The sequence below is a fragment of the Salvelinus namaycush genome, chromosome 26 (assembly GCF_016432855.1).
Source record: "Salvelinus namaycush isolate Seneca chromosome 26, SaNama_1.0, whole genome shotgun sequence".
Classification (NCBI taxonomy): Eukaryota; Metazoa; Chordata; class Actinopteri; order Salmoniformes; family Salmonidae; genus Salvelinus; species Salvelinus namaycush.
In genome coordinates, this window is record NC_052332.1 from 6,601,593 (window position 1) to 6,629,532 (window position 27,940).

Here is a 27,940-nt window from a genome sequence, read left to right on the forward strand (position 1 = left end):
TGATCTGAACGAAATATCGCTGCACTTTGTATTTTTCCCCAAGGATGGGTGAAAGCTTTGGATCGGTTTTTATTTTCTGCAAAAATAATGGCGTTCTTGTTAAATAGGATGATGAAACGATGTCCTCTGTCTCGCTGACCTGACTCATCGCCGTCGCTCTGGACTGTTTATGATTTTGTTTTTAGTTTTCACAAAAGATCTTTGCCCCTCATGCAAATATCGCACGACAAATGCGAATAATACTGAATGCTATTGGGTTGAACGAGTGATGTTAGTTTATTGTGCTCAGACGGGAAATGCTGGTCTCAAGGATGTGACTCGACGGGAATACGGTTCAGTGATTTGCCATTCCAGCCCGAGCGCGTCCTAATCGCTCATGATGCACAGAGGTTTACGGAGACTCGTGCACCTGGTGCTGTTTTGCCCTCTGTCGAAGGGGCTGCAGGTGGGACAAGTACCTGTGATTTGCCTGCGTTTTTGTGCCTTAGGCCATCAGATAATTACCCATTAAGAACTCTCTCTGTATAATTAGGTAGGCCTAATAACACCATAAACCAGTGTGTGCATTTTATTTTGGCTGAACAAAGGTGAAAACAGGTTATTTGCCTTGTGGACAATGAGGTGCTGTTGAATATCAACGTGGAAAGATTTGAGCGATATAAATCTGTGGTATTCATTTTGGAGATGGATGCACAAGCCTCCGTTTTTGGCTGCGGTCATGGCTCAGAAACTGAATGGTGGCTTGGCAAGTTGCATGAAAATCGAGACAAGTTACTTCCCCCAGAGCATATGGCTGCACATAGGCCTACTTCACTTATGTATCAAAAGTTATTGTTCATATGTCATATTCATATGACAATCAACCTGTTTGAGAAGTAAAAGAATGGTGCCAGGAATGGCAAGGCTAGTTTCAAGTTTCACGTTTTTAATGTCACATGCACAAGTACAGTGAAATGCCTTTCTTGAAAGCTCTAAACCCAACAGTGCAGTGATCTTTAACGCTGTAATACTAAAAATAACAAGGTAGAACAAAAACACGAGAAAAATCAAATGTATTTATATAGCCCTTAGATCAGCTGATATCTCAAAGTGCTGTACAGAAACCCAGCCTAAAACCCCAAACAGAAAGCAATGCAGGTGTAGAAGCATGGTGGCTAGGAAAAACTCCCTAGAAAGGCTAAAACCAAGAGAGGAACCAGGCTATGAGGGGTGGCCAGTCCTCTTCTGGCTGTGCCGGATGGAGATTATAACAGAACATGGCCAAGATGTTCATAAATGACCAGCATGGTCAAATAATAATAATCACAGTAGTTGTCCAGGGTGCAACAAGTCAGCACCTCAGGAGTAAATGTCAGTTGGCTTTTCATAGCAGATCATTAAGAGTATCTCTACCAAATAAGGAACATGAGAATGTAAGTAAGCATACTATATACAGGGGCAGTCAGTTTCAGTAACATATTTACTGTGTGTGTGGGGGGGTAAGGTGATGAGCCATCAGGATATATGATAAACAGAGTAGCAGCAGCGTAGATGATTCTATGTTAGTGCGTGTGTGTAGAGCCATTATTAATGTATGTGCATATTATGTGTGTGTAGGGCCCTGTCAGTGTGCATAAAAACAGTGCAAAAAAAATTGGTTAAACTCAGTCTGTGTAGCCATTTTGTTACTTATTTAACAGTCTTATGGCTTGGGGTAGAAGCTGTTAAGGAGCCTGTCGGTGTCAGACTTGATACACCCCTACCGCTTGCCTTGCGGAAACAGAGAGAACAGTATGGCTTGGGTGGCTGCAGATTTCTTTGCACATGAGAAGGTTCAACAACAGGGAATCTGTTAAAAATAATGTGTACTTTGTTAATATCCCACTCTGGCACGGCACAACATAACAGTAAATACAGGTGCCAATGGCCCAGTAAGTTAGAGCATGCTGCTGGCAATAAGTTGATTCCCGCGTGAGCCACATACAATGCTGACACTTCTGTAAATCGCCTTGGATAAAAGCATCTACTGAATGACCATGGTCTCTTCCTCTCTCCCATGTAGAGTCGTCTCCCGGTGTTAAAGGTGAAGTACCTGCTGCTGGCCTGGTTGGGTATCCTGGTGGCCAGCTGGGTCCTCTACATGCAGTATGCCTCCTACTCCGAGCTCTGCCGAGGACATGTCTGCCACATGGTCATCGTAAGTATGAGTGTGCTCACAAGATTGGATAGCTTACTTTCTAAATGTAATCCATAACAGTTAATAGTTACCTGTCCAAAATTGGAATCAGTAATGTAACTTTTGGATTACCTTCTGTTACTTTTAGACTACTTTCCCCGAAAGAGGCGCAGGTTAGTATCTGACACAGCAACAAAGTTATAAAATCTGATTTTAAACTTAACCCTAACCACGCTGCAAACTCTGCCTAACATAACCTTAAATACATTTTGTTTTCATACATTTTTACAATATAGCCAATGCAAGTAGTCTTACTCCCATCGGCTACGGAGAACGTGATCACAAAGTCGTCCGGAACAGCTGATGCTCTCATGCATGCTACAGTGTTGCTTGCCTTGTCTGGTAGGCTCGTGTCACTGGGCAGCTCATGGCTATGCTTCCCTTTGTAGTCTGTAATAGTTAGCAAGCCCTGCCACATCAGAAGAGCGTCGGAGCCGGTGTAGTACGATTCAATCATAGTCCTGTATTGACGCTTTTCCTGTTTGATCGTTCGTCGGAGGGCATAGCGGAATTTATTATAAGCATCTGGGTTAGAGTTCCGCTCCTTGAAAGCGGCAGCACTACTCTTTAGTGCAAATGTTGCCTGTAATCCATGGCCTCGGTTTGGGGTATGTTTTTTTAAACATTTTTTACATTTTTTATTTAACCAGGTAGGGCAGTTGAGAACAAGTTCTCATTTACAACTGCGACCTGGCCAAGATAAAGCAAAGCAGTGCGACACAAACACAGAGTTACACATAAACAAATGTACAGTCAAAAGCACAATAGAAAAATCTATGTACAGTGTGTGCAAATGTAGAAGATTAGGTAGGTAAGGCAATAAATAGGCCATAGAGGTGAAATAATTACAATTTAGCATTAACACTGGAGTGATAGATGTGCAGATGATGATGTGCAAGTAGAGATACTGGGGGGCAAAAGAGCAAGAAGATAACTAACAATATGGGGATGAGGTAGTTGGGTGTGCTATTTACAGATTGGCTGTGTACAGGTACAGTGATCAGTAAGCTGCTCTGACAGCTGATGCTTACAGTTAGAGAGGGAGATATGACTCCAGCTTCAGTGATTTTTGCAATTCGTTCCAGTCATTGGCAGCAAAGAACTGGAACGAAAGGCGGCCAAAGGAAGTGTTGGCTTTGGGGATGACCAGTGAAATATACCTGCTGGAGTGCGTGCTACGGGTCAGTGTTGCTATGGTGACCAGTGAGCTGAGATAATGCGGGGCTTTACCTAGCAACGGCTTATAGATGACCTGGAGCCAGTGGGTTTGGCGACGAATATGTAGCGAGGGCCAGCCAACGAGAGTGTTGGAGGCTATTTTGTAAATGACATCGCCGAAGTCAAGGATCGGTAGGATAGTCAGTTTTACGAGGGTATGTTTGGCAGCATGAGTGAAGGAGGCTTTGTTGTGAAATAGGAAGCCAATGTAATTTTGGATTGGAGATGCTTAATGTGAGTCTGGAAGGAGAGTTTAGTCTAACCAGACACCTAGGTATTTGTAGTTGTTCACATATTCTAAGTCAGAACCGTCCAGAGTAGTGACGCTGGGCGGGCGGTTGCGGGCAGCGATCGGTTGAAAAGCATGCATTTAGTTTTACTAGCATTTAAAAGCAGTTGGAGGCCACAGAAGGAGTGTTGTATGGCATTTAAGCTCATTTGGAGGTTTTGTTAACACAGTGTCCAAAGAAGGGCCAGATGTATACAGAATGGTGTCGTCTGCATAGAGGTGGATCAGAGAATCACCAGCAGCAACGGCGACATCATTGATATATATAAAGAGAAAAGAGTCAGCCCAAGAATTGAACCTTGTGGCACCCCCATAGAGACTGCCAGAGGTCTGGACAACAGGCCCTCCAATTTGACACACTGAACTCTGCCGATAAGAATGCGGTGGTTGACAGAGTCAAAAGCCTTGGCCAGGTCGATGAAGACGGCTGCACAGTACTGTTTTTTATCAATGGCGGTTATGATATTGTTTAGGACCTTGAGCGTGGCTGAGGTGCAACCATGACCCGCTCGGAAACCAGATTGAATAGCGGAGAAGGTACGGTGGGATTCAAAATGGTCGGTGATCTGTTTGTTGGCTTTCAAAGATTTTAGAAAGGCAGGGCAGGATGGTTATAGGTCTATAACAGTTTGGGTCTAGAGTGTCTCCCCCTTTGAAGAGGGAGATGACTGCGGCAGCTTTCCAATCTTTGGGCATCTCAGACGATATGGAAGAGGTTGAACAGGCTAGTAATAGGGATGGCAACAATTTCGGCTGATCATTTTAGAAAGGGTCCAGATTGTCTAGCCCATCTGATTTGTAGGGATCCAGATTTTGCAGCGCTTTCTTAACATCAGCTGTCTGGATTTGGGTGAAGGAGAAGCGGGGGGAGGGCTTGGGCAAGTTGCAGCAGGGGGTGCAGAGCTGTTGGCCGGGTACGGGTAGCCAGGTGGAAAACGTGACCAGCTGTAGAAAAGTGCTTATTGAAATGATTGATTATCATAGATTTATCGGTGGTGACAGTGTTTCCTAGCCTCAGTGCAGTGGGCAGCTGGGAGGAGGTGCTCTTATTCTCCATGGACCTTACAGTGTCCCAAAACCTTTTGGAGTTAGTGCTACAGGATGCACATTTGTTTGAAAAGCTAGCCTTAGCTTTCCTAACTGACTTTGTATATTGGTTCCTGACTTCCCTGAAAAGTTGGAAATCGCGGTGGCTATTCTATGCTAATGCAGAACGCCACAGGATCTTTTTGTGCTGGTCAAGAGCAGTCAAGTCTGGGGTGAACCAAGGGCTATATCTGTTCTTAGTTCTACATTTTTTGAATGGGGCATGCTTATTTAAGATGGTGAGGAAAGCACTTTTGAAGAGCAACCAGGCATCCTCTACTGTCGGAATGAGGTCAATATCCTTCCAGGATACCCGGGCCAGGTCAATTAGAAAGGCCTGCTCGCTGAAGTGTTTTAGGGAGCGTTTGACAGTGATGGGGGTGGTCGTTTGACCGTGGACCCATTACGCACGCAGGCAATGAGGCAGTGATCACTGAGATCCTGGTTGAATTTAGAGGGCAAGTTGGTCAGGATGATGTCTAAGAGCGTGCTCATTGTTACGGATTTAGGGTGGTACCTGGTAGGTTCCTTGATAATTTGTGTGAGATTGGGGGCATCTAGCTTAGATTGTAGGACGGGCCGGGGTGTTAAGCATGTCACAGTTTAGGTCACCTAACAGTACAAACTCTGAAGATCAATTCACATATGCTGTCCAGGGCACAGCTGGGAGCTGAGTGGGGTCTATAACAAGCGGCAATGGTGAGAGACTTGTTTCTGGAAAGGTGGATTTTTAAAAGTAGAAGCATGTTAGAGGTTACATAACTGGCCATAAATGGATGTTGCATTTTACTTTATGGGTTGGTTATGTAGGCTTCTTTAACCCATTGCTTTCTACGACAGATAGTAATACCGTTAGGAAATATTTTGACATATATATTTTTTTAAACTGTCAGATTTCCAGTCATTCCAATTAATTTAATATGCCTTGATCTTTAAGAGTAGGACTTGGAAATATAGATTAGCTAAATTGTTTTACCTGAGCATAACCCCAAAACCAATGCCTAATTAGCCTTATCTTTTGTAGTTATTTGTAATTGTCATGGAGGACTGATTGGGCTCATTGCTTGTAGTTGGAAAAATAAACGCTGTTTTTGTCTTGTTTTGTGCTGTTTGCCTCCGTAAGGATACGCCCCTTTAAAAAAAAACTATTTTCGCCTAAAATGACATACCCAAATCTAACTGCCTGTAGCTCAGGCCCTGAAGCAAGAATATGCATATTCTTGGTACCATTTGAAAGGAAACATGTTGAGCGTTGTGGAAATGTGAAAGGAATGTAGGAGAATATAACAGAATAGATCTGGTAAAAGATGATACAAAGAAAAAACCAACCGTTATTTTTTATTGTTTTTGTACCATCTTTGAAATGCATGAGAAAGGCCATAATGTATTATTCCAGCTTACGTCCAATTTATATGTTGTCCACTAGATGGCAGCAGTGTATGTGCAAAGTTTTAGACTGATCCAATGAATCATTGCATTTCTGTTCAAAATGTTGTATCAGGACTGCCGAAATGTGCCTAATATATTTATTAATAACTTTTCATGTTCAAAATTATGCACTCTCCTCAAACAGTAGCATGGTATTCTTTCACTGTAAATTGGACAGTGCAGTTAGATTAACAAGAATTTAAGCTTTCTGCCAATATCAGATATGTCCATTTCCTGGGAAATGTTCTTGTTACTTACAACCTCATGCTAATTGCATTAGCCTACGTTAGCTCAACTGTCCTGTGGAAGGGACACCGATCCCGAAGAAGTTTTAAATGGTAAACGGTTTCTGTAATTAATACACCTCTTGTTGCCAAAACAATGATTGATAGGCAGCTTGAACTTCTTCAATTCAATCTTCATTTGTAAAGTACACATACATTTGTGAACAGCCATCCACAACAACCACAGTCTGTAAGGCACTATGTAGCCTAGATATCAATAATAATTTACATCAGTATTGCCCGTAGGCTACGTAACATTGCTGTCGTCCTTACTTCCAAGCAGTTATTCACTTTGGATGCCGACAGCAGTCGCAACATTGGAAGACATAGCTTGGACCCGTAGCCTTCAAAAGCATATTCCTGTTATTTTCCCGCAATCCATTAATCGCATTTGGTGTGTCATCATAGTGGTCTCTGATTTGTGGTCGGACTCGCTCAGGAAGAACAAACTTAAATTTGTGCCTTTTTTCAATGTCATTGACAAAACAGAAAGGTGTCAAATAATTTTTGCTCAAACATCCTTTCTGAATTTAAAAGTAATCATCAAATTTTTTCAAGTATATGTAATCTGATTACAATATTTTAGCTGGTAACTGATTAGTTTTCTTGTAATCCATTACTCCCCAACACTGTCCACACACACACACCTTTGATTATTCACAGGTGCATCCACCCTTTATATGGCGATGGAAACTGTCAGATGGAAAGCATTTAAAGAGGAAAAGGAAATCTGTATTGCATGTGTCAGTAGCTGCTGAGGGAAAGATGGTTCCTCTTATAATATTGTAGCAAATGGGGACCAGTTAAAAGTAATTAACACTGGATGAGAAATCAGTGATGTAACAGAGTGGCTGCGTCCGAAATGGCACCCTATTCCCTCTGGACAAATGTTGTGCACTAAATAGGGATTAGGATGCCATTTCGGAGGTAGCCTGTATCTCTGGCTTGTCTGATAGCCCGGCCACAAGAGAAGTCACTCTACTCTAGCTTCATTGTTCCCTGTGATAATCAGTGATGAGAAATAACCAAATATTACAGTGCCTTCAGAAAGTATTCATACCCCTTGATTTATTCCACATTTTGTTTTTACTGCCTGAATTCAAATTGGATTAAATCAAAAAATATTGTCACACATCTACACACAATAGCCCATAACGACAAAGTAAAAACATGTTTTTAGAAATGTATTTGAAATGAAATACAGAAGTATTCACACCCCTGAGTCAATACTTTGTAGAAGCATCTTTGACAGTGATTACAGCTGTGAGTCTTTCTGGGTAAGAGCTTTTCACACCTGGATTGTGCAACATTTGCCCATTTATTCTTTTAAAAATTCTCCAAGCTCTGTCAACTTGGTTGTTGATCATTTCTAGACAACCATTTTCAGGTCGCCATAGATTTTTCAAGCAAATTTAAGTCAAAACTGTAACTCGGCCACTCAGGAACATTCACTGTCTTCTTGGTAAGCAACTCCAGTATATATTTGGCCTTGTGTTTTAGGTTATTGTCCTGCTGAAAGGGGAATTAATCTCCCAGTGTCTGGTGGAAAGCAAACAACCAGGTTTGCCTCTAGGATTTTGCCTGTGCTTAGCTCCATTCCGTTTTATTTTTTTTATCCTGAAAAACTCCCCAGTCTTTAACGATTACAAGTATACCCATAGCATGATGCAGCCGCCACTATGCTTGAAAATATCGAGAGTGGTACTCAGTAATGTGTTGGATTTACCCCAAAAATAACACTTTGTATTCAGGACAAAAAGTTAGATGCTTTGCCACATTTTTTTGTTGTATTACTTTAGTGCCTTGTTGCAAACATGATCCATGTTTTGGAATATTTTTATTCTGTACATGCTTCCTTCTTTTCATTCTGCCAATTAGGTTAGTATTGTGGACTACCTACAAGGTTGTTGATCCATTCTCAGTTTTCTCCTATCACAGGCTATTAAACGCGAACTGTTTTAAAGTCACCATGGGCCTCATCGTGAAATCCCTAAGTGGTTTCCTTCCACTCCGGCAACTGAGTTTGGAAGGACGCCTGTATTGTTGTTGTGACTGGGTGTATTGATACACCATCCAAAGTGTAATTAATTACTTCACTATGCTCAAATGGATTTTCAATGCCTGCTTTAAAAAAAAATACCTATCTACCAATAGGTGCCCTTTTTGTATGAGGTATTGGATCAGATCAGATAATTACATGTGTGGGGTACAGAGATGAGAGAGTTGTTCAAAAATCATGTTATACACTTATTGCACAGAGTGAGTCCATGAAACATATGTATTTTTTAAGCAAATATTGACTTATTTAGGCCATAACAAAGGGGTTGAATACTTATTGACTCAAGACATTTCAGCTTTTAATTTTTCATATAAAAAAAATTCTTTGGTAAACATAATTCCACTTTGTTATGGGGTATTGTGTCGGCCAGTGACCCCAAAAAATTCAGGCTGTAATACAACGAATTATGGAAAGTCAAGGGGTGTGAATTCTTTCTGAAGGCTCTCAGAAGTGGTTGGGAGTGCTTGTGTTTGTTGCTCAGCAGTCAGCACACACACATTGAAGTAGTAAAGGATCATGAGAGATAAAGAGACGAAGTGTGAAGATTAATGGACAGCCTGAGGTGGTCCTGTTTTGGTTTCTCTATCTTTGTATTGTGATGAATACGGCAGCACTGTTGTGCCCAACTCTTCTTTGTGCTGCGAGAGGGAGGCAGGCTCTCTCGGGACATACAAGACATTGAAAACAGTGTCTGAGAGAGGAGAAACAAGGAGAGATGAGAGGAAGGGAAGGAGGATTGTTCTGCCTCAAAGCACAAAAAATAAGATTTCGACACCCACCATCTCACCCACCCTCCCTAATTTTCACTCCCTTAGCTTTGTGGACACTTGTGCAAAAGGCGGAGGCGAGGGCCGAGGATAAGGGTAATTTGGGATTCAGTGTGTGTGTAAGAGTGTTGGCAATGTTGTGTGTACTCCCAGGGTAATCTGCACATTACTGCGACATTAAGGACAACTACAGTAGCTGGGCCTGCAGAATTACCACCCCCCCAAAAGGAAGATAAACAAATAATTTTAAAAAGTCCTTTAATTGGTTGGCTCGCAATCCAAAGTGTCCAAAATGAAGTCATATTACCATAGCAACCACCATTCAGTGGAGGAGGAGGTCACAGCCTATAGTCTTTAGTCTTTCTTTTTGTTTGGTATGATTCATACTGTTTGGGTGGATCTCATTTTACTTAGAACAGTGGAGTTAGCTCCAGGCTGGCAGGGTGCCTGGATGTTTCCCAAGCACGATTATCTCACACCCCAAAAGCATGCTATTTTATGCTGTGGTTAGGGTTGCAAAGGGTCAGAAAGGTTCCGGTTCATTTCTGGAAATTTTCCATGGGGAGTTAAGCCTGGGAATTTTGCTTAAAATCATCAAAAGAGTTAGCGTATAACAGTGAACTTTTTTTGTGGGATACACAAGGCAATTCTAGGTCTTGTGGCATATTTTGGTTAAACTATCCCCATTTCAATGGAATTGCAACCCTCTGCATGCGCGGTGCATTCTTCCATCACATGTACAGCTGATTCTCAAGATCTTGCACACTAATGAGATGCTATTGAACCGATTTTTTTGTTAACTAGTAAATAGTAGCCTACAGCAAAGTTTGTTTAAATAATTTCTAACATGTTAACAATTTCTGCAAGTTAGTTTTTGCTACCATGTGGGTTTTAGCTTGCTTGAGCCTGCTAACTGAGGAGTGTTAATTCACCTGTTTCCATACATGTTTCATTTTAAAACATTTATCTTACAAAGGAGTTTTTAATCTAACTACTTAACTTTTTATCTGTACATGGATTTTTTTTTTTTTTTCTCTTATGTTTACAGGAAAATGTCACAGGCACTATCTGATGTGTGGATTCATTTTACTGCAGCTAATGTAGAAGGAAAAGCTGTGTACATTTGCAAATACTGTGCCAAATCATATGTGAAGAATGCAACAAAGATGCAGAATCATCTGGCCAAGTGCATAAAATTACCTCATTGCTCACAACAAGCAGTCTGACAAAAGTCCTTCTACCTCTATTACGAGGTGAAAATGATGAATCAGACACCTTATCGATAGCAACAGCTCATGGTCCTCCTGGAATCAGAAGTTTTTTTGACTCAATGGAGGAACATAGTCAGAAATGCTGATGAATGTCTTGCTCGAGCTGTGTATGTAACTGGTTCACCTCTGATGCTCACAGGCAATGTATATTGTAAGAGATTACTGAATGTTCTTTGCCCAGCATACACCCCTCCAACCAGACATGCTTTATCTACTCATTTGCTGGATGCAAAGTTCAACAGAATTCAAGTGAAGGTCAAGCAAATCATAGAGAAAGCAGACTATTGCAATAATCTCTGATGGGTGGTTGAATGTTCATGGGCAAGGAATAATTAACTACATCATCTCCACCCCTCAACGAGTATTCTACAAGAGTACAGACACAAGGGAAAACAGACACACTGGTCTCTACATTGCAGATGAGCTGAAGTAAGTCATCAATGACCTTGGACCACAAAAGGTATGGTGACAGACAATGCTGCACTGGTGACACTGGTGACAGACAATGCTGCGAACTTGAAGGCTGCTTGGTCTAAAGTGGAGGAGTCCTACCCTCACATCACATGCATTGAATCTGCTCCTCAAGGACATCATGGCACTGAAAACAATGGATACACTCTACAATAGAGCCAAGGATATGGTTAGGTATGTGAAGGGTCATCAAGTTATAGCAGCAATCTACCTCACCAAGCAAAGTGAGAAGAATGAGAGCACCACATTGAAGCTGCCCAGCAACACCCATTGGGGTGGTGTTGTCATAATGTTTGACAGTCTCCTGGAGGGGAAGGAGTCTCTCCAAGAAATGGCTAGATCAGTCTGCCGATATGGACAGCCCCATCAAGAGGATCCTCCTGGATGATGCATTTTGGGAGAGAGTGGTAAGCAGCCTGAAACTCCTGAAACCTATAGCAGTAGCCATTGCACGAATTGAGGGAGACAATGCCATCCTGTCTGATGTTCAGACTCTGCTTACAGATGAAAGAGAAGAAATCCGTACTGCCCTGCCCACTTCACTGTTGCTCCAAGCAGAGGGAACTGCAGTTCTGAAATACCTCAAAAAGCGCGAAGACTTCTGCCTGAAGCCCATACACGCTGCAGCGTACATGTTGGACCCCAAGTATGCTGGCAAGAGCATCCTGTCTGGTGCAGAGATCAACAAGACCTATGGTGTCATCGCTACTGTGTCTCGCCACCTTGGCCTGGATGAGGGCAAGGTTCTTGGAAGTCTGGCGAAGTACAAGGGCTTTGAGATGGAGATGCAATATGGCAGTCTTGCCAACATATCTCATCAGCCACCTGGTGGAAGGGACTTTGTGGATCTGAGACTCTTTCCCCTGTTGCCTCCATCATCCTCCAAATCCCACCAACATCAGCCGCCTCAGAGCGCAACTGGTCCTTGTTTGGAAACATACACACCAAAGCACGCAACAGGCTGACCAATACAAGAGTTGAAAAATTGGTGGCCATCCGGGCAAATTTGAAGCCTTTTGAGCCTGACAACGAGCCATCCTCAACAAGGTTGGAAAGTGACAGGGAAGATGAGGCCTCAGTCTGATGTTCAGGACGTGGACATTGAGGAGGTCCAGGGAGAAGACATGGAAGCCTGAGAGGAAGACAACCAAAGCTTTAGTTTCTAGACTATCATTTTACAGATGTATGTTGAAAATGTTTTGGGGAGATGTGATGGATCATTGGGATCTTTCAATATTCTCTTTTGTTGTTCAGTGAAATCATCCCATGTTAAGAGTCAACTAATTTAAATAAAGTTACATTCGTAACTAAATTGTGTTTTTTATTTATATTGGAAGGATTTAATCATTTGCAATTGTCTGCTTATGATAAGGTTTCTGTCTCCATATGGTAAATATATCCAATGCAAAAAACATCTACATTTAAATGGTATTAATATTAATTTGCATATATTTCCGTTAATTCCCATATATTCCCGTTAATTCCTACGGAAAGTTTCCACCTCTGAATATTCCCCAAAATGTACAACCCTAGCTGTGACCACTTCTTTTTGCGGCTTCTGCAAACTTTCTTTTAGAGATCTTTTTAGTGTGTGTGTGTGTTACATCACTAAAGTGTCAACAATGAAGCTCAGTCCTGGGACGACTACCTATGGACGGGTTTGTTGTTTAGCAACAAAACCAACTTGTGCGCAACTATGGGGTAAAATAGACTGGGTTGGCTTAGATTGTTGTAAGCTATATTTAGTCTCCAGTGTTTATTGTAAACATAAATAAATGTGCACAATGAGCACTTGTCTCTGATGTACATTGTTAGAGTTGATGCTTAGCAATGTTTTTGCTATATTAGCATTGACATGAAATAAGTGAAAACACCTCAAAACAAGACATCAAATAAAACATGACATTTTATTGGGCACATGCGCCAAATACAACAGGTGTAGACTTTACAGTGAAATGCTTACTTACAAGCCCATTCCCAACAATGCAGAGTTAAAAAGTAAGACATATTTGCTATATAAAAAAAGGAAATAGTAACACTAAAACAATAACGAGGCTGTATACAAGGAGTACCAGTACCGAGTCGATGTACAGGGGTATGAGGTAGTTAAGGTAATACAATATGTACAACAGTGGAGGCTCCTCAGAGGAGGAAAGGGAGGGCCATCCTCAAGGAATTCCAGAAATATGCAAATATTGAAAATGTAAAAGTTATTCATTTTAGATACAACTATACTAAATATATTCACAAAAAAATTAAAATAATTCAAATCTAAAAGGAGAATTAAATTAAACCAACGAGAGTGCGCACTTAGATCGCGGGAAAAGGCCGAACTTGAATCAGTGAATTGCTAGGCCTGCTACGCTGCTGCAAAATGGACCACCATCGGCTAGTGGGATAGAATGGTGGGTTTTTGCACAGAGTGGGCTCCATTTATGATGGGACGGTGGTCAGGCCTCTGCAATCTAGTTATGCATTTGTCGCCCTCTGCCATATGGACGCATTGTATGATACACCAAGAGCAAACCACATCCACTGTGTGCACGCCTGTTTGCAAAACTGTGCGGAGATATGGGATCAGAGCATGACAATTTGCTATTTCACACCGAGGCTCAGTGGTTATCGAGGAGGAGAGTGTTGGAAATATTTTGTTAACTGAGAGAGGAACTGTTGTCATTCACAATGGATGTTAAAAAAACGGACTTTGTTGACGTTTTGTGTGATGAAAAGAAAATGTGTCTCCTTGCCTATGTAACAGACATATTTGGGAAACTGAATGCAAGCTTGCAGGGGAAATACAAAAACATGAAATAGATGAGTGACCAAATCAGTGGATTCCGAAGAAAGAGTGTCCCACACGAGTGATGCCCGCTCACCTCCAACGTTTGGAAGAGCACTTTGGGACCTAAACTCAGCAAAAAAAAGAAACGTCCTCTCACTGTCATGGTTGAGCAGGGAGTACAGGAGGGGACTGAGCACGCACACCTTGGGCGGTATGCGAATTTCTAGTGGGTTCAGGGTTTTCTGGGATGATGGTGTTTACTTTGAATACTTTCGCAAGCCACTGTACGTACGGTCACTGTGGGGACGACGTCGTCGATGCACTTATTAATGAAGCCGGTAACTGATGTGAACTCCTCAATGCCATCGGATTAATCCCTGAACATATTCCAGTCCTGTAGCTCAGCGTCCACTTCATTGGACCACTTCCGTATTGAGCGCGTCACTGGTACTTCCTGTTTGAGTTTTTGCTTGTAAGCTGGAATCAGGAGGATAGAGTTTTGGTCCTCTGTATGCGTCTCTGTGTGTGGAGTAAAGGTGATCTAGATCTCTGTATGTGTCTCTGTGTGTGGAGTAAAGGTGATCTACATCTCTGTATGTGTCTCTGTGAGTGGAGTAAAGGTGATCTACATCTCTGTATGTGTCTCTGTGAGTGGAGTAAAGGTGATCTACATCTCTGTATGTGTCTCTGTGAGTGGAGTAAAGGTGATCTACATCTCTGTATGTGTCTCTGTGAGTGGAGTAAAGGTGATCTACATCTCTGTATGTGTCTCTGTGAGTGGAGTAAAGGTGATCTACATCTCTGTATGTGTCTCTGTGTGTGGAGTAAAGGTGATCTAGATCTCTGTATGTGTCTCTGTGAGTGGAGTAAAGGTGATCTACATCTCTGTATGTGTCTCTGTGAGTGGAGTAAAGGTGATCTAGATCTCTGTATGTGTCTCTGTGTGTGGAGTAAAGGTGATCTACATCTCTGTATGTGTCTCTGAGTGGAGTAAAGGTGATCTAGATCTCTGTATGTGTCTCTGTGTGTGGAGTAAAGGTGATCTAGATCTCTGTATGTGTCTCTGTGTGTGGAGTAAAGGTGATCTACATCTCTGTATGTGTCTCTGTGTGTGGAGTAAAGGTGATCTACATCTCTGTATGTGTCTCTGTGTGTGGAGTAAAGGTGATCTACATCTCTGTATGTGTCTCTGTGAGTGGAGTAAAGGTGATCTACATCTCTGTATGTGTCTCTGTGTGTGGAGTAAAGGTGATCTAGATCTCTGTATGTGTCTCTGTGTGTGGAGTAAAGGTGATCTAGATCTCTGTGTGGAGTAAAGGTGATCTACATCTCTGTATGTGTCTCTGTGAGTGGAGTAAAGGTGATCTACATCTCTGTATGTGTCTCTGTGTGTGGAGTAAAGGTGATCTACATCTCTGTATGTGTCTCTGTGTGTGGAGTAAAGGTGATCTACATCTCTGTATGTGTCTCTGTGTGTGGAGTAAAGGTGATCTACATCTCTGTATGTGTCTCTGTGAGTGGAGTAAAGGTGATCTAGATCTCTGTATGTGTCTCTGTGTGTGGAGTAAAGGTGATCTAGATCTCTGTGTGGAGTAAAGGTGATCTACATCTCTGTATGTGTCTCTGTGAGTGGAGTAAAGGTGATCTACATCTCTGTATGTGTCTCTGTGTGTGGAGTAAAGGTGATCTACATCTCTGTATGTGTCTCTGAGTGGAGTAAAGGTGATCTACATCTCTGTATGTGTCTCTGTGTGTGGAGTAAAGGTGATCTACATCTCTGTATGTGTCTCTGTGTGTGGTGTAAAGGTGATCTACATCTCTGTATGTGTCTCTGTGAGTGGAGTAAAGGTGATCTACATCTCTGTATGTGTCTCTGTGTGTGGAGTAAAGGTGATCTACATCTCTGTATGTGTCTCTGTGTGTGGAGTAAAGGTGATCTACATCTCTGTATGTGTCTCTGTGTGTGGAGTAAAGGTGATCTACATCTCTGTATGTGTCTCTGTGTGTGGAGTAAAGGTGATCTACATCTCTGTATGTGTCTCTGTGTGTGGAGTAAAGGTGATCTACATCTCTGTATGTGTCTCTGTGTGTGGAGTAAAGGTGATCTACATCTCTGTATGTGTCTCTGTGTGTGGAGTAAAGGTGATCTACATCTCTGTATGTGTCTCTGTGAGTGGAGTAAAGGTGATCTACATCTCTGTATGTGTCTCTGTGTGTGGAGTAAAGGTGATCTACATCTCTGTATGTGTCTCTGTGAGTGGAGTAAAGGTGATCTACATCTCTGTATGTGTCTCTGTGAGTGGAGTAAAGGTGATCTACATCTCTGTATGTGTCTCTGTGAGTGGAGTAAAGGTGATCTAGAGTTTTGTATGTGTCTCTGTGAGTGGAGTAAAGGTGATCTACATCTCTGTATGTGTCTCTGTGTGTGGAGTAAAGGTGATCTACATCTCTGTATGTGTCTCTGTGAGTGGAGTAAAGGTGATCTACATCTCTGTATGTGTCTCTGTGTGTGGAGTAAAGGTGATCTACATCTCTGTATGTGTCTCTGTGAGTGGAGTAAAGGTGATCTACATCTCTGTATGTGTCTCTGTGTGGAGTAAAGGTGATCTAGAGTTTTGTATGTGTTTCTGTGTGTGGAGTAAAGGTGATCTAGAGTTTTGTATGTGTTTCTGTGTGTGGTGTAAAGGTGATCTACATCTCTGTATGTGTCTCTGTGAGTGGAGTAAAGGTGATCTACATCTCTGTATGTGTCTCTGTGTGTGGAGTAAAGGTGATCTAGATCTCTGTATGTGTCTCTGTGTGTGGAGTAAAGGTGATCTACATCTCTGTATGTGTCTCTGTGAGTGGAGTAAAGGTGATCTACATCTCTGTATGTGTCTCTGTGAGTGGAGTAAAGGTGATCTAGAGTTTTGTATGTGTTTCTGTGTGTGGAGTAAAGGTGATCTAGAGTTTTGTATGTGTTTCTGTGTGTGGTGTAAAGGTGATCTAGAGTTTTGTATGTGTCTCTGTGTGTGGAGTAAAGGTGATCTAGAGTTTTGTATGTGTTTCTGTGAGTGGAGTAAAGGTGATCTAGAGTTTTGTATGTGTCTCTGTGTGTGGAGTAGAGGTGATCTAGAGTTTTGTATGTGTCTCTGTGTGTGGAGATCTAGAGTTTTATGTGTTTCTGTGTGTGGAGTAAAGGAGATCTAGAGTTTTGTATGTGTCTCTGTGTGTGGAGTAGAGGTGATCTAGAGTTTTGTATGTGTCTCTGTGTGTGGAGTAAAGGTGATCTAGAGTTTTGTATGTGTCTCTGTGTGTGGAGTAAAGGTGATCCAGAGTTGTATCCCTCTAGTTGCACAGGTGACATGCTGGTAGAAATGAGGTAAAACAGATTTCAGTTTTCCTTCATTAAAATCACCGGCCGCTAGGAGCGCTGCCTCTGGATGAGCATTTTCTTGTTTGCTTATGGCCCTATACAGCTCATTGAGTGCGGTCTTAGTGCCTGCATCGGTTTGTGGTGGTAAATAGACAGCTGCAAAAAATACAGATAAACAGTCTTGGTAAATAGACATGGTATCAAGAACAAGATGAAATGAGCTGAAACGAGCCACTTACGCTTCCCCAGTTGTCATTCTTGCTAGCAATCAGGCCATTCAGAATCACAAAAGCATGCTGGCTTTTGCCCCATGGAAGCACAGCTAACTAGAACCGATAGAATCTCGCGGGGTGAAAATAAGAAAATCTATGTGGGAATTTTGAAATTCTCTATTGACATCTACAGTATACATGATTTGCATGCGGTTGGGATTTGGGCCATAATACATATGAGCAAGAGATTGTAGGATCCTTGGGTCCTCTTCCTGTTGATTAATGTATTTCTGGTTTCATGTCTGTCTGTGCCAGTGTGACCACTACAGAAGCGGCATTGTCTCAGGGTCATCCTGCAAGGCCCTATGTGAGGAAAGGACTCTGACCCTGCAGCGATGCATGTCCACCTCCTCCACACATCAGGTAATACGCACACACAGCCCTACCAGCTGCCAACCACACTTCACAAGGTACAACCACCTTACACCGGCTAATCTTGCTCGCCAGACTTGACAGCTGGTGTAAAGGTAGCCGGAGTATATTTCAGTAAACGTAGACACATGTCTGGCTCTGCGTGATTACACATGCACACATACCACTTGACAAAACCACACACACTACCTACTCTACCTAATGACTGTCTATCTGGGGCGGCAGGTAGCCTAGTGGTTAGAGCGTTGGACTTGTAACCGAAAGGTTGCAAGATCGAATCCCCGAGCTGTCAAGGTAAAAAATCTCGTTCTGCCACTGAACAAGGCAGTTAACCCACTGTTCCTAGGCCGTCATTGAAAATAAGAATTTGTTCTTAAATGACTTGCCTAGCTAAATAAAGATTAAAGAAAAAAATCTGTTTTTGTAGGTGTACAGTGGTGTGTGGAAGGAGAGGCCTGTGGTCATTAAGTGTGGTCTGGAGGAGCCTCTGAAGGGAGACGGTGCTCCTGACTCTGTACTGAGACAGGAAATGACCCTGTTTGACAAGCCCACCCGCGGGACCTCCATGGACGAGTTCAGAGAGATGCTGCACAGCTTTCTGAAGGTCTGGCTGCTCATTTCCCTTCATCTCAGTCCTCACAGTTAGATTAGATATAATAACTTTCCACAACGGAACTGGTGTTTTTTGGTTATGTCAGGCAGTACAGGCAGTATTACAGACAGGCACATTTGAATCCATCACACAAAATAATGTTATTATTAGAAATGTTACAGATTTAAAAAATTTACTGTAATTTACGCATTGACCGCGGGACCTATAATAGAAAAGTGAGGAGCATAATTGGAAATTAGTTTGACCTTGTGGCGGAGGGAAATTAGGGCATGTTGATACAGTATATTGAGTCGGAAGCTAACATAACATGGTAACTGATAATCACTGTGAAGCTGAGTCTCTCTGAGGGACGGTTCCTCTGTAGACAGGCTTCATGTAGCCGGTGCTGGAAATGAACAAAGGCAGGGCAGAGTGACCTTATTACTAGTGTGTGTGCTGTCAGAATGCTGCTGGCTCCCCAGAGAGAGAGAGATAGGAAAAGAAAGAGAAAGGAGGGAGGAGGGGTTAGAGTGTGCGATGGAAGGAGGCAGTAGACGTAGGGGAAGATTCTCAATTGCATACTCCTCGTGTCCTCTCTTCTCACCTCATTCTCAAACCCCATTGGAGGAGAAGGTCAGAGGGTAGGGACCTCTGGCTTTCTCATCCAATGGGTTTTGAGAAGGAGGCGAGGAAAGAGGACACGAGGAGTATGCAATTGAGATTCTCCCAGGGAGTGTGCGTGATGGAAGGAGGCGGTAGGGGGAAGTGAGAGAGAGAGCAGGAAGCTAGGGGTTAAAGCCCTGTGCCAAATATAGCGCAAGACAAGGTGCTGAAATAGCAGTCATGTTCAGCACAATGGCTCCACCCAACTGTAGTGAGATCGAATCATATTAGTGTCACCCCCTGCCAATTATCTAATGGAAGTCACATGGAAGAAATCCAGCACATTTCAATCATGCCACAGTCTTGTTTTTATTATAGTGTGTATGACTATATGAACTAAAAAGTGACCTGTTGTTTAGTTTTTCTCTTTACATAGCATTATATACAATGAGTGTATAAAACATTAGGAACACCTGCTCTTTCTATGACAAACTGACCAGGTGAAAGCTCTGATCCCTTATTGATGTCACTTGTTAAATCCACTTCAGTCAGTGTAGATGAAGGGGAGGAGACAGGTTAAAGGATTTTTAAGCCTTGAGACAGTTGAGACAAGGATTGTATGTATATATGTGTCATTCAGAGAGTGAATGGGAAAGACAAAATATTTAAGTGCCTTTGAACAGGGTATGGTAGTAAATGCCAGGCGCACCGTTTTGTGTCAAGAACTGCAATGCTGCTGGGTTTTTCATGCTCAAAAGTTTCCCGTGTGTATCAAGAATGGTCCACCACCCAAAGGATATCCAGCCAACTTGACACAACTGTGGGAAGCATTGCAGTCAACATGGGCCAGCATCCTTGTGGAACGCTTTTGACACCTTGTAGAGTCCATGACCCGATGAATTGAAGCTGTTCTGAGGGCAAAAGGGGGTGCAACTCAATATTAGGAAGGTGTTTGTAATTCTTGTACATTCAGTGTATATTTCAACTTGTTTTCTAGTCTTAACTGGCTGATACTTACCCCCCTTGCGTAGTTGACGTAAAGTATAACATTATAGCTAATTGTCATTATAGCTTACTGTCACCTGTAAACATTTACTCACTTCATATTTTCTTCTCTCCATCCTCCCTGCAGTCTAACCTAGGGGAGCAGCCCTCTCTCACCACCTTGGTAGGGCGTGTCATCACCCTGGCTGACGTCAACAAGGACGGCAAGGTGTCCCTGGCCGAGGCCAAGTCTGTGTGGGCTCTCCTCCAGATTAACGAGTTCTTGCTGATGGTGGCTCTGCAGGAGAAGGAGCATACCCCTAAACTGTTGGGCTTCTGCGGTGACCTGTACGTTACTGAGCGCGTGAGCCACAGGTGAGGACCACTTTGGAATCAGAAAGCTTTATTACAATGCAACAAATATTGTTCCGGTTTTCTCTTGGCTTTGTAACCAACAGTCAGTCCAATCATGTTTTAATTTATGCTTTCAAGTGATATCCTCTGGGATCAAGTGCACATCTTGTTTATATAGACCCATTTCCCGGGCCCCATCATCAAAAATTGCACTCGCAGATTGGAATCAGAAATGGTTTTGTTTACATTCATGGGAGTGGATACAGAATCCTCTGACTTCAAATGCAGCTCCTGCAAGTTAACAAACACGTAATCAGATGGTTATCTGATGGTTATTGTCTACATACATCACCGATGTCATCGGAGGCTTGATTACCTAGCAAATTAGCAAGCCAGCACGGTACAATATCACAAATAGAGCTAGATAAAGAATATACCTGTTGAACATAGCCATCAGACTTGCGTCTTTTCATGGTCATCACTAACTCACTGCTAAGTTTATCAAGGTCCCGACATCATTCTTTGGTGTAAGGATGTGTATGCATCACTCGAACTTGACATTTGCTTGTAAACAAAAAATGTCTCTATATATAGTACCAGCCAAAAGTTCGCACACCATTCAAGGGTTTTTCTTTATTTTTACTATTTTCTACATTGTAGAATACTAGTGAATACATCAAAACTATGAAATAACACACATGGAATCATGTAGTAACCAAAAAAGTGTTAAACAAATCAAAATATATTTTAGATTCTTCAAAGTAGCCACCCTTTGCCTTGATGACAGATTTGCACACTCTTGGCATTCTCTCAACTAGCTTCATGAGGTAGTCACCTGGAATGCTTTTCCAACAGTCTTGAGGGAGTTCCAAAGATGCTGAGCACTTGTTGGCTGCTTTTCCTTCACTCTGCGGTCCAACTCATACCAAAACATCTCAATTGGGTTGAGGTCAGGTGATTGTGGAGGCCAGGTCATCTGATGCAGCACTCCATCACTCTCCTTCTTGGTCAAATAGCCCTTACACAGCCTGGATGTGTGTTTTGGGTCATTGTCCTGTTGGAAAAACAAATGATAGTCCCACTAAGTGCAAACCAGAAGGGATGGCGTATCGCTGCAGAATGCTGTGGTAGCCATGCTGCTTAAGTGTGCTTTGAATTCTAAATAAATCACAGACAGTGTCACCAGCAAAGCACCCCCACAACATCACACCTTCTCCCCAATGCTTCACGGTGGGAACCACACAAATAAAAATAAAAATTATTGGTCACGTACACATGGTTAGCAGATGTTATTGCGAGTGTAGCAGAGATCATCCGTTCACCTACTCTGCGTCTCACAAAGACACGGCGGTTGGAACCAAAAATCTCAAATTTGGACTCATCAGACCAAAGGACAGATTTTCACCTGTCTAATGTCCATTGCTTGTGTTTCTTGGCCCAAGCAAGTCTCTTCTTATTATTGGTGTCCTTTAGTAGTGTTTTGTTGATCAACCGTTGTTGATGTGTCTTTTACTTGAACTCTGTGAAGCATTTATTTGGGCTGCAATCTGAGGTGCAGTTAATTGCTGATTTATGAGGCTGGTAACTCTAATGAACTTATCCTCTGCAGCAGAGGTAACACTGGGTCTTCCTTTCCTGTAGCAGTCCTCACGAGAGCCACTTTCATCATAGGTTTTTGGTTTTTGCAGCTTGATGGTTTTTGCAACTGCACTTGAAGAAACTTTCAAAGTTCTTGAAATTTTCCAGATTGACTGACCTTCATGTCTTAAAGTAATGATGGAATGTCGTTTCTCTTTGCTTATTTCAAATCAAATCAAATGTATTTATATAGCCCTTCTTACATCAGTTGATATCTCAAAGTGCTGTACAGAAACCCAGCCTAAAACTGCTATTTGAGCTGTTCCTGCCATAATATGGACTTGGTCTTTTACCAAATAGGGCTATCTTCTGTATACCACCCGGTAGGTAGCCTAGTGGTTAGAGCGTTGGGCCAGCAACTGAAAGGGTAGTGGATCGAATCCCGAGCTGACAAGGTAAAAATCAGTCGTTCTGCCCCTGAACAAGGCAGTTAACCCCCTGTTCCTAGGCCGTCATTGTAAATAATAATGTGTTCTTAACTGACTTGCCTAGTTAAATAAAGGTTAAATAAAAATAAATACCATGGCACAATATAACTGATTGGCTCAAACGCATTAAAAAGGAAAGAAATTCCACAAATTAACTTTTAACAATGCACACCTGTTAATTCAAATGCATTTCAGGTGACTACCTCATGAAGCTGTTTGAGATAATTCGAAAAGTGTGCAAGGCAGTCATTAAGTCAAAGGGTGGCTACTTTGAAGTTTCTCAAATATAAAATATATTTTGATTTAACACTTTTTTGGGGGGGTTACTACATGATTCCATATGTGTTATTTCATAGTTTTGATGTCTTCACTATTATTCTACAATGATGAAAATAGTAAAAATAAAGAAAAACCCTTGAATGAGTAGGTGTGTCCAAACTTTTGACTGGTACTGTGTGTGTGTGTGTGTGTGCGTATATCGATTTAAACATTGTTTTACCCAAAATAACATTCAATTCACAGCTCCCTCTACAGGCTGGAGGTCCCCAGCTACCTGCAAGCGTTAGTCCCGGAGGCCCTAAGCTCCAGGATGAACCAGTGGCTGGCCCCGGCGTGGCCCCGGAGGGCCCGCATCACCATCGGCCTGCTGGAGTTCATAGAAGAGGTAAAGATAAGATACTGACCGTGTCTGAATGCCCATATACCGTACTACATACCATGTACTCAACGTCGCATACTATTTAGCACGTACCATTTCGTACAAAGTATGCAGTATGCCACGGCTGAATAAACAGCATGATCATTACACAGGTGTACCTTGTGCTAGGGACAATTAAAAGGCCACTCTAAAATGTTTTGTCACAACACAATGCCACAGATGCCTCAGGTTTTGAAGGAGTGTGCAATTGGCATGCAGGAATGTCCACCAGAGCTGTTGCTAGAGAATTGATTGTTCATTTCTCTACCATAATCCACCTCCGTCATTTTAGAAAATTTGGCAGTATGTCCAACCGGCCTCACAACCGCGGACAACGTGTATGGTGTCATGTGGGCGAGCGATTTGCTGATGTGAACATTATGAACAGAGTGACCCTTGGTGACAGTGGGTTTACGGTATGGGCAGGCATAAGTTACGGACATCTAACACAATTACATTTTATCAATGGCAATTTGAATGCACAGAGATAAATTGATGAGGTCATGAGGCCCATTGTCGTGCCATTCATCCGCCGCCGTCTCATGTTTCAGCATGATAAATCATGGCCCCATGTCGCATAGAAAATGGCATTTCTTCCATGGCCTGCATACTCAGACATGTTACCCATTGAGCATGTTTGGGGTGCTCTGGATCGACGTGCACGACAGCGTGTTCCAGTTCCTGACAATATCCAGCAACTTCGCACAGCCATTGAAGAGGAGTGGGCCAACATTCCACAGGCCACAAACAACGGCCTGATGAACTCAATGCTAAGGAGGTGTGTCGCGCTGCATGAGGCAAATGGCGGTCACACCAGATACTGACTGGTTTTCTGATCCACGCCCCTACTTTTTTTTTTTTAAGGTATCTGTGATCAATGGCCTGTTGTGTCAAGTCACTCTGGTTCACACTGACCGTGTGCAATGCCATAAGAATCATCTTAATCTTCAGCCCCCACCCAAACTCTGACCATTTCACTTGCCCTAGCAGAGCTGGTTAGGCTGTTTTCATGATACCTAAAGCGTTGGTGGCTAACTGTGCTCCTGGCAACAATTTAATTACGCTTTTTTGCCGACATTTACTGACATCGGCGATATTCAACCGGTGTTGAGCCTTCGTAAATTCATCAGTTTTTCTGCGCTCTGGCACACTGATGAGAGTGCTCTGAAATAGTTGTTGCAGTGACATTCTATTGAAATGGATACTTGCATAGTGGAGTCTTTTTTGTTTTACTACGCAATACATTTCATAAAAATCCTCGTTAAGACATGATTACCTAAACATACTGACCAGCTCAAATAGACAGAAGCGTGCTATATGGCAGACCATTCCAAACGCATCTCTCAGCATGTCCAGCCCAATCATGGCTAGTGGGAAGGTTGCTCACTTTTTCTGTGGCTTAATTTAACTATTTTATTCATATTTACAGATGGCATACAAGTTTATTTATTATTATTATTTTACCCCTTTTTCGTGGCATCCAGTTGGTAGTTAGTCCTGTCCCATCGCTGCACATCCCGTACGGACTCGGCGAAGGTCGAGAACCGTGCGTCCTCTGAAACAACCCAGCCAAGCCGCACTGCTTCTTGACACAACACCCGCTTAACCCGGAAGCCAGCCGCAACAATGTTTCGGGACGAAGCACCTTACACCTGGCGACTGTGTCAGCATGCATTGCGCCCGGCACAGGAGTCGCTAGTGCGCGATTGGACCCTCCCCTAATCCGGACGACGCTGGGCCAATTGTGCGCCGCCCCATGGGTCTCCCGGTCGCGGCCGGCTGCGACAGAGCCTGGACTCAAACCAGGTTCTCTAGTGGCACAGCTAGCACTGAGATGCAAATCCACTGCGTCACTCGGGAGGCCCACAAGTTTGTTATTAAGGTACATGAAAGTTCACGTTTTGAGAAGGAATTTTTGCCAAAAAACACATTTTGATTCAAAAGTTCAAACGGCTCTCCTGTGAAATAGTGACCCGCGACATGTCTACAGATATGTGACCCGTTTCAGGAAAGTAATCTCAGTCATGTGAAATCCATAGATTAGGGCCTAATGAAATTCTTTAAATTGGCATTTCCTTATATGAACTGTAACTAATTAAAGTCTTTAAAATTGTTGCATGCTGCGTTTTATATTTTTGTTCAGTATAAGTAGCCTATAAAGCAAAAACAATCCATATGTTCAAATCAAAAGGCCTGATTAACATGACATCAATAAGGAAGCCACATCCTGAGTGCCCGGTGCCAACACATTCAGAAATCAAAAAGATGGTTTAGCGTTTAGTTTAAAAGCTATGACGAAGGCCAAGAAACACTTAAATGAGAAAACGGAATCCACTATGGATAAAACATTTTTAAAGACTTGTTTTCAAAGATGTAGCCTAGGATGCAATACCCGTGATCATTTCTTAAAGCAGAACAAAAACGACTTCACTTACATTTGAACACCACCGTAGAAGCTTCCCAATTAAGTAGCCTAGTTTTGTTGTTTGGCTACTTGAAGAGAACCAGCGCCTATAATTCACAGCCCACCTCTTCCAATGCATTATGCATCATAAACTCACCAAAAAAAGAAACATCCTCTCACTGTCAACTGTGTTTATTTTCAGAAAACTTAACATGTGTAAATATTTGTAGGAACATAAGATTCAACAACTGAGACATAAACTGAACAAGTTCCACAGACATGTGGCTAACAGAAATGGAATAATGTGTCCCTGAACAAAGGGGGGGTCAAAATCAAAAGTAACAGTCAATGCAGCTGGTGGCCACACCAGATACTAAGTTCTGCAGTGCATCTCCTCCTCATGGACTGCACCAGATTTGACAGTTCTTGCTGTGAGATGTTACCCCACTCTTCCACCAAGGCACCTGCAAGTTCCCGGACATTTCTGGTGGGAATGGCCCTAGCCCTCACCCTCCGATCCAACAGGTCCCAGACGTGCTCAATGGGATTGAGATCTGGGCTCTTCGCTGGCCATGGCCAGAACACTGACATTCCAGTCTTGCAGGGAATCACGCACAGAACGAGCAGTATGGCTGGTGGCATTGTCATGCTGGAGGGTCATGTCAGGATGAGTCTGCAGGAAGGGTACCACATGAGGGAGGAGGATGTCTTCCCTGTTACGCACAGCGTTGAGATTACATGCAATGACAAGCTCAGTCCGATGATGCTGTGGCACACCACCCCAGACAGTCAGTAGAAAGGCCTCTTTAGTGACCTTAATTGCCTACCTTCTGTAAACTGTTAATGTCTTAATGACCGTTCCACAGGTGCATGTTCATTGAACAAGCACAGGAAGTGTTTAAACCCTTTACAATGAAGATCTGTGAAGTTACTTGGATTTTTACAAATTATGTTTGAAAGATGTTTCTTGTTTTGCTGAGTTTATTTTACTAGATGAACAGCCAAAATGAGTATACATCCGGGCATTTAAACCATACTCCATTTTCTAAAATTCACATACTATGACGCTTTCTATTTTCGCATACTGGTAATGCTCAATTGCGTTGTTTCCCGTTATTCGATGATTTCAGTAGCGCATATCTTATTGATCAATTGTTTGTCGAAATCAGTATGACATCTGGCATTTTAAAGTATACTCGATTTTCACATACTCAATCGGCCTACTATTTAGTATAGGTATTCGGATGCGATCACGGTATTATCCCCATGACATTTTGTTTTGCAGCTTTGTGCATACATTAAACATAGACAAAGCACAGACAATTTACAGAGACTAAATACAATCATTGGGAATAGAAAAAGTTCAGTTAATGTGTGATTCAGTTACCTAATTATATACCACATTATCAACAGGTGTTCCACGGGGCATATGGCAGCTTCCTGATGTGTGACGCCAGCCCGCGCCATGTAGGCTACAACTTCAAGTACGACTGCAAGATGGCCGACCTGCGCAGTGTGGCGTCTGAGACGGCGGTCCGTGGGTTCCTGCGGGGGCGTCACTGCGAGACCAACGCTGACTGCACCTTCGGGAGTGACTGCACGGCCACCTGCGATAGGTTGGTGAAGCAGTGTAACACGGAAGTGGTCCAGCCCAACCTGGCCAAGGTGTGTGTGTTGCTACAAGACTACCTGCTGTTCGGGGCGCCCCAGGATCTCCGCACAGACCTGGAGAAGCAGCTCCGCACCTGTGTGACGCTCAGCAGCCTGGCCAGCCAGATGGAGGTGCACCACTCATTGGTCCTCAACAACCTCAAGACCCTGCTGTGGAAGACCATCTCTAACACACAGTACTCCTGAGGACCACAGAGATACTAGGATCCTGGGTCATATTCATTAGAAAACTTGACTCAGGGGTAGAGGTAACATTCATTTGTGGATGTCCATCTGTTTCATATTTCAATTTGTGGCCAATGTTAGCTAGGTGACAGTTATGCTAAGTAGTTGAACATGAGCGTTAAACACACACCCAGCTACCTTGTTTTTTTGCCTGGCGTGTCCCGGATTTGTTTACTGTTACATCTAGTCAGGCACGCTGGGCTCCTGAGTGGCGCAGCATCTGTGCTGGAGGGGGCAGGTGCACAATTGGCCATCATTGTAACATAAGAATTTATATAAAGCTAATTTGATGTTGATAGTGTGTGCCCTGATGAATACAACCCTGGAGTCCCCCCAATAGAACTTCAACCAGGGCAAAACTACAGGACCCGCCGATAAGTGAAGCATGTCCAAACTCTACGTCATTTACGAGGTACTTGTACTTTTCTTAGAGCCATACTGAAGGTTGATGTATGCTCTGGGCCTTGCAGCGATA

At 42.8% G+C, this 27,940-nt stretch overlaps 1 protein-coding gene across 1 annotated transcript; it reads left to right on the forward strand.

Moving 5' to 3' along the window:
- LOC120021765 (divergent protein kinase domain 1B-like) lies at positions 1-27,932 on the forward strand. The gene is made up of 7 exons (XM_038965611.1): positions 1-445; positions 2,042-2,176; positions 17,753-17,860; positions 18,297-18,473; positions 20,197-20,423; positions 22,991-23,132; positions 26,983-27,932. Exons 1-7 carry the CDS (start codon positions 377-379, stop codon positions 27,424-27,426), a joined length of 1,302 nt encoding a protein of 433 aa, XP_038821539.1. The 5' UTR covers positions 1-376; the 3' UTR covers positions 27,427-27,932.
- Positions 27,933-27,940: the final 8 nt, after the last annotated feature.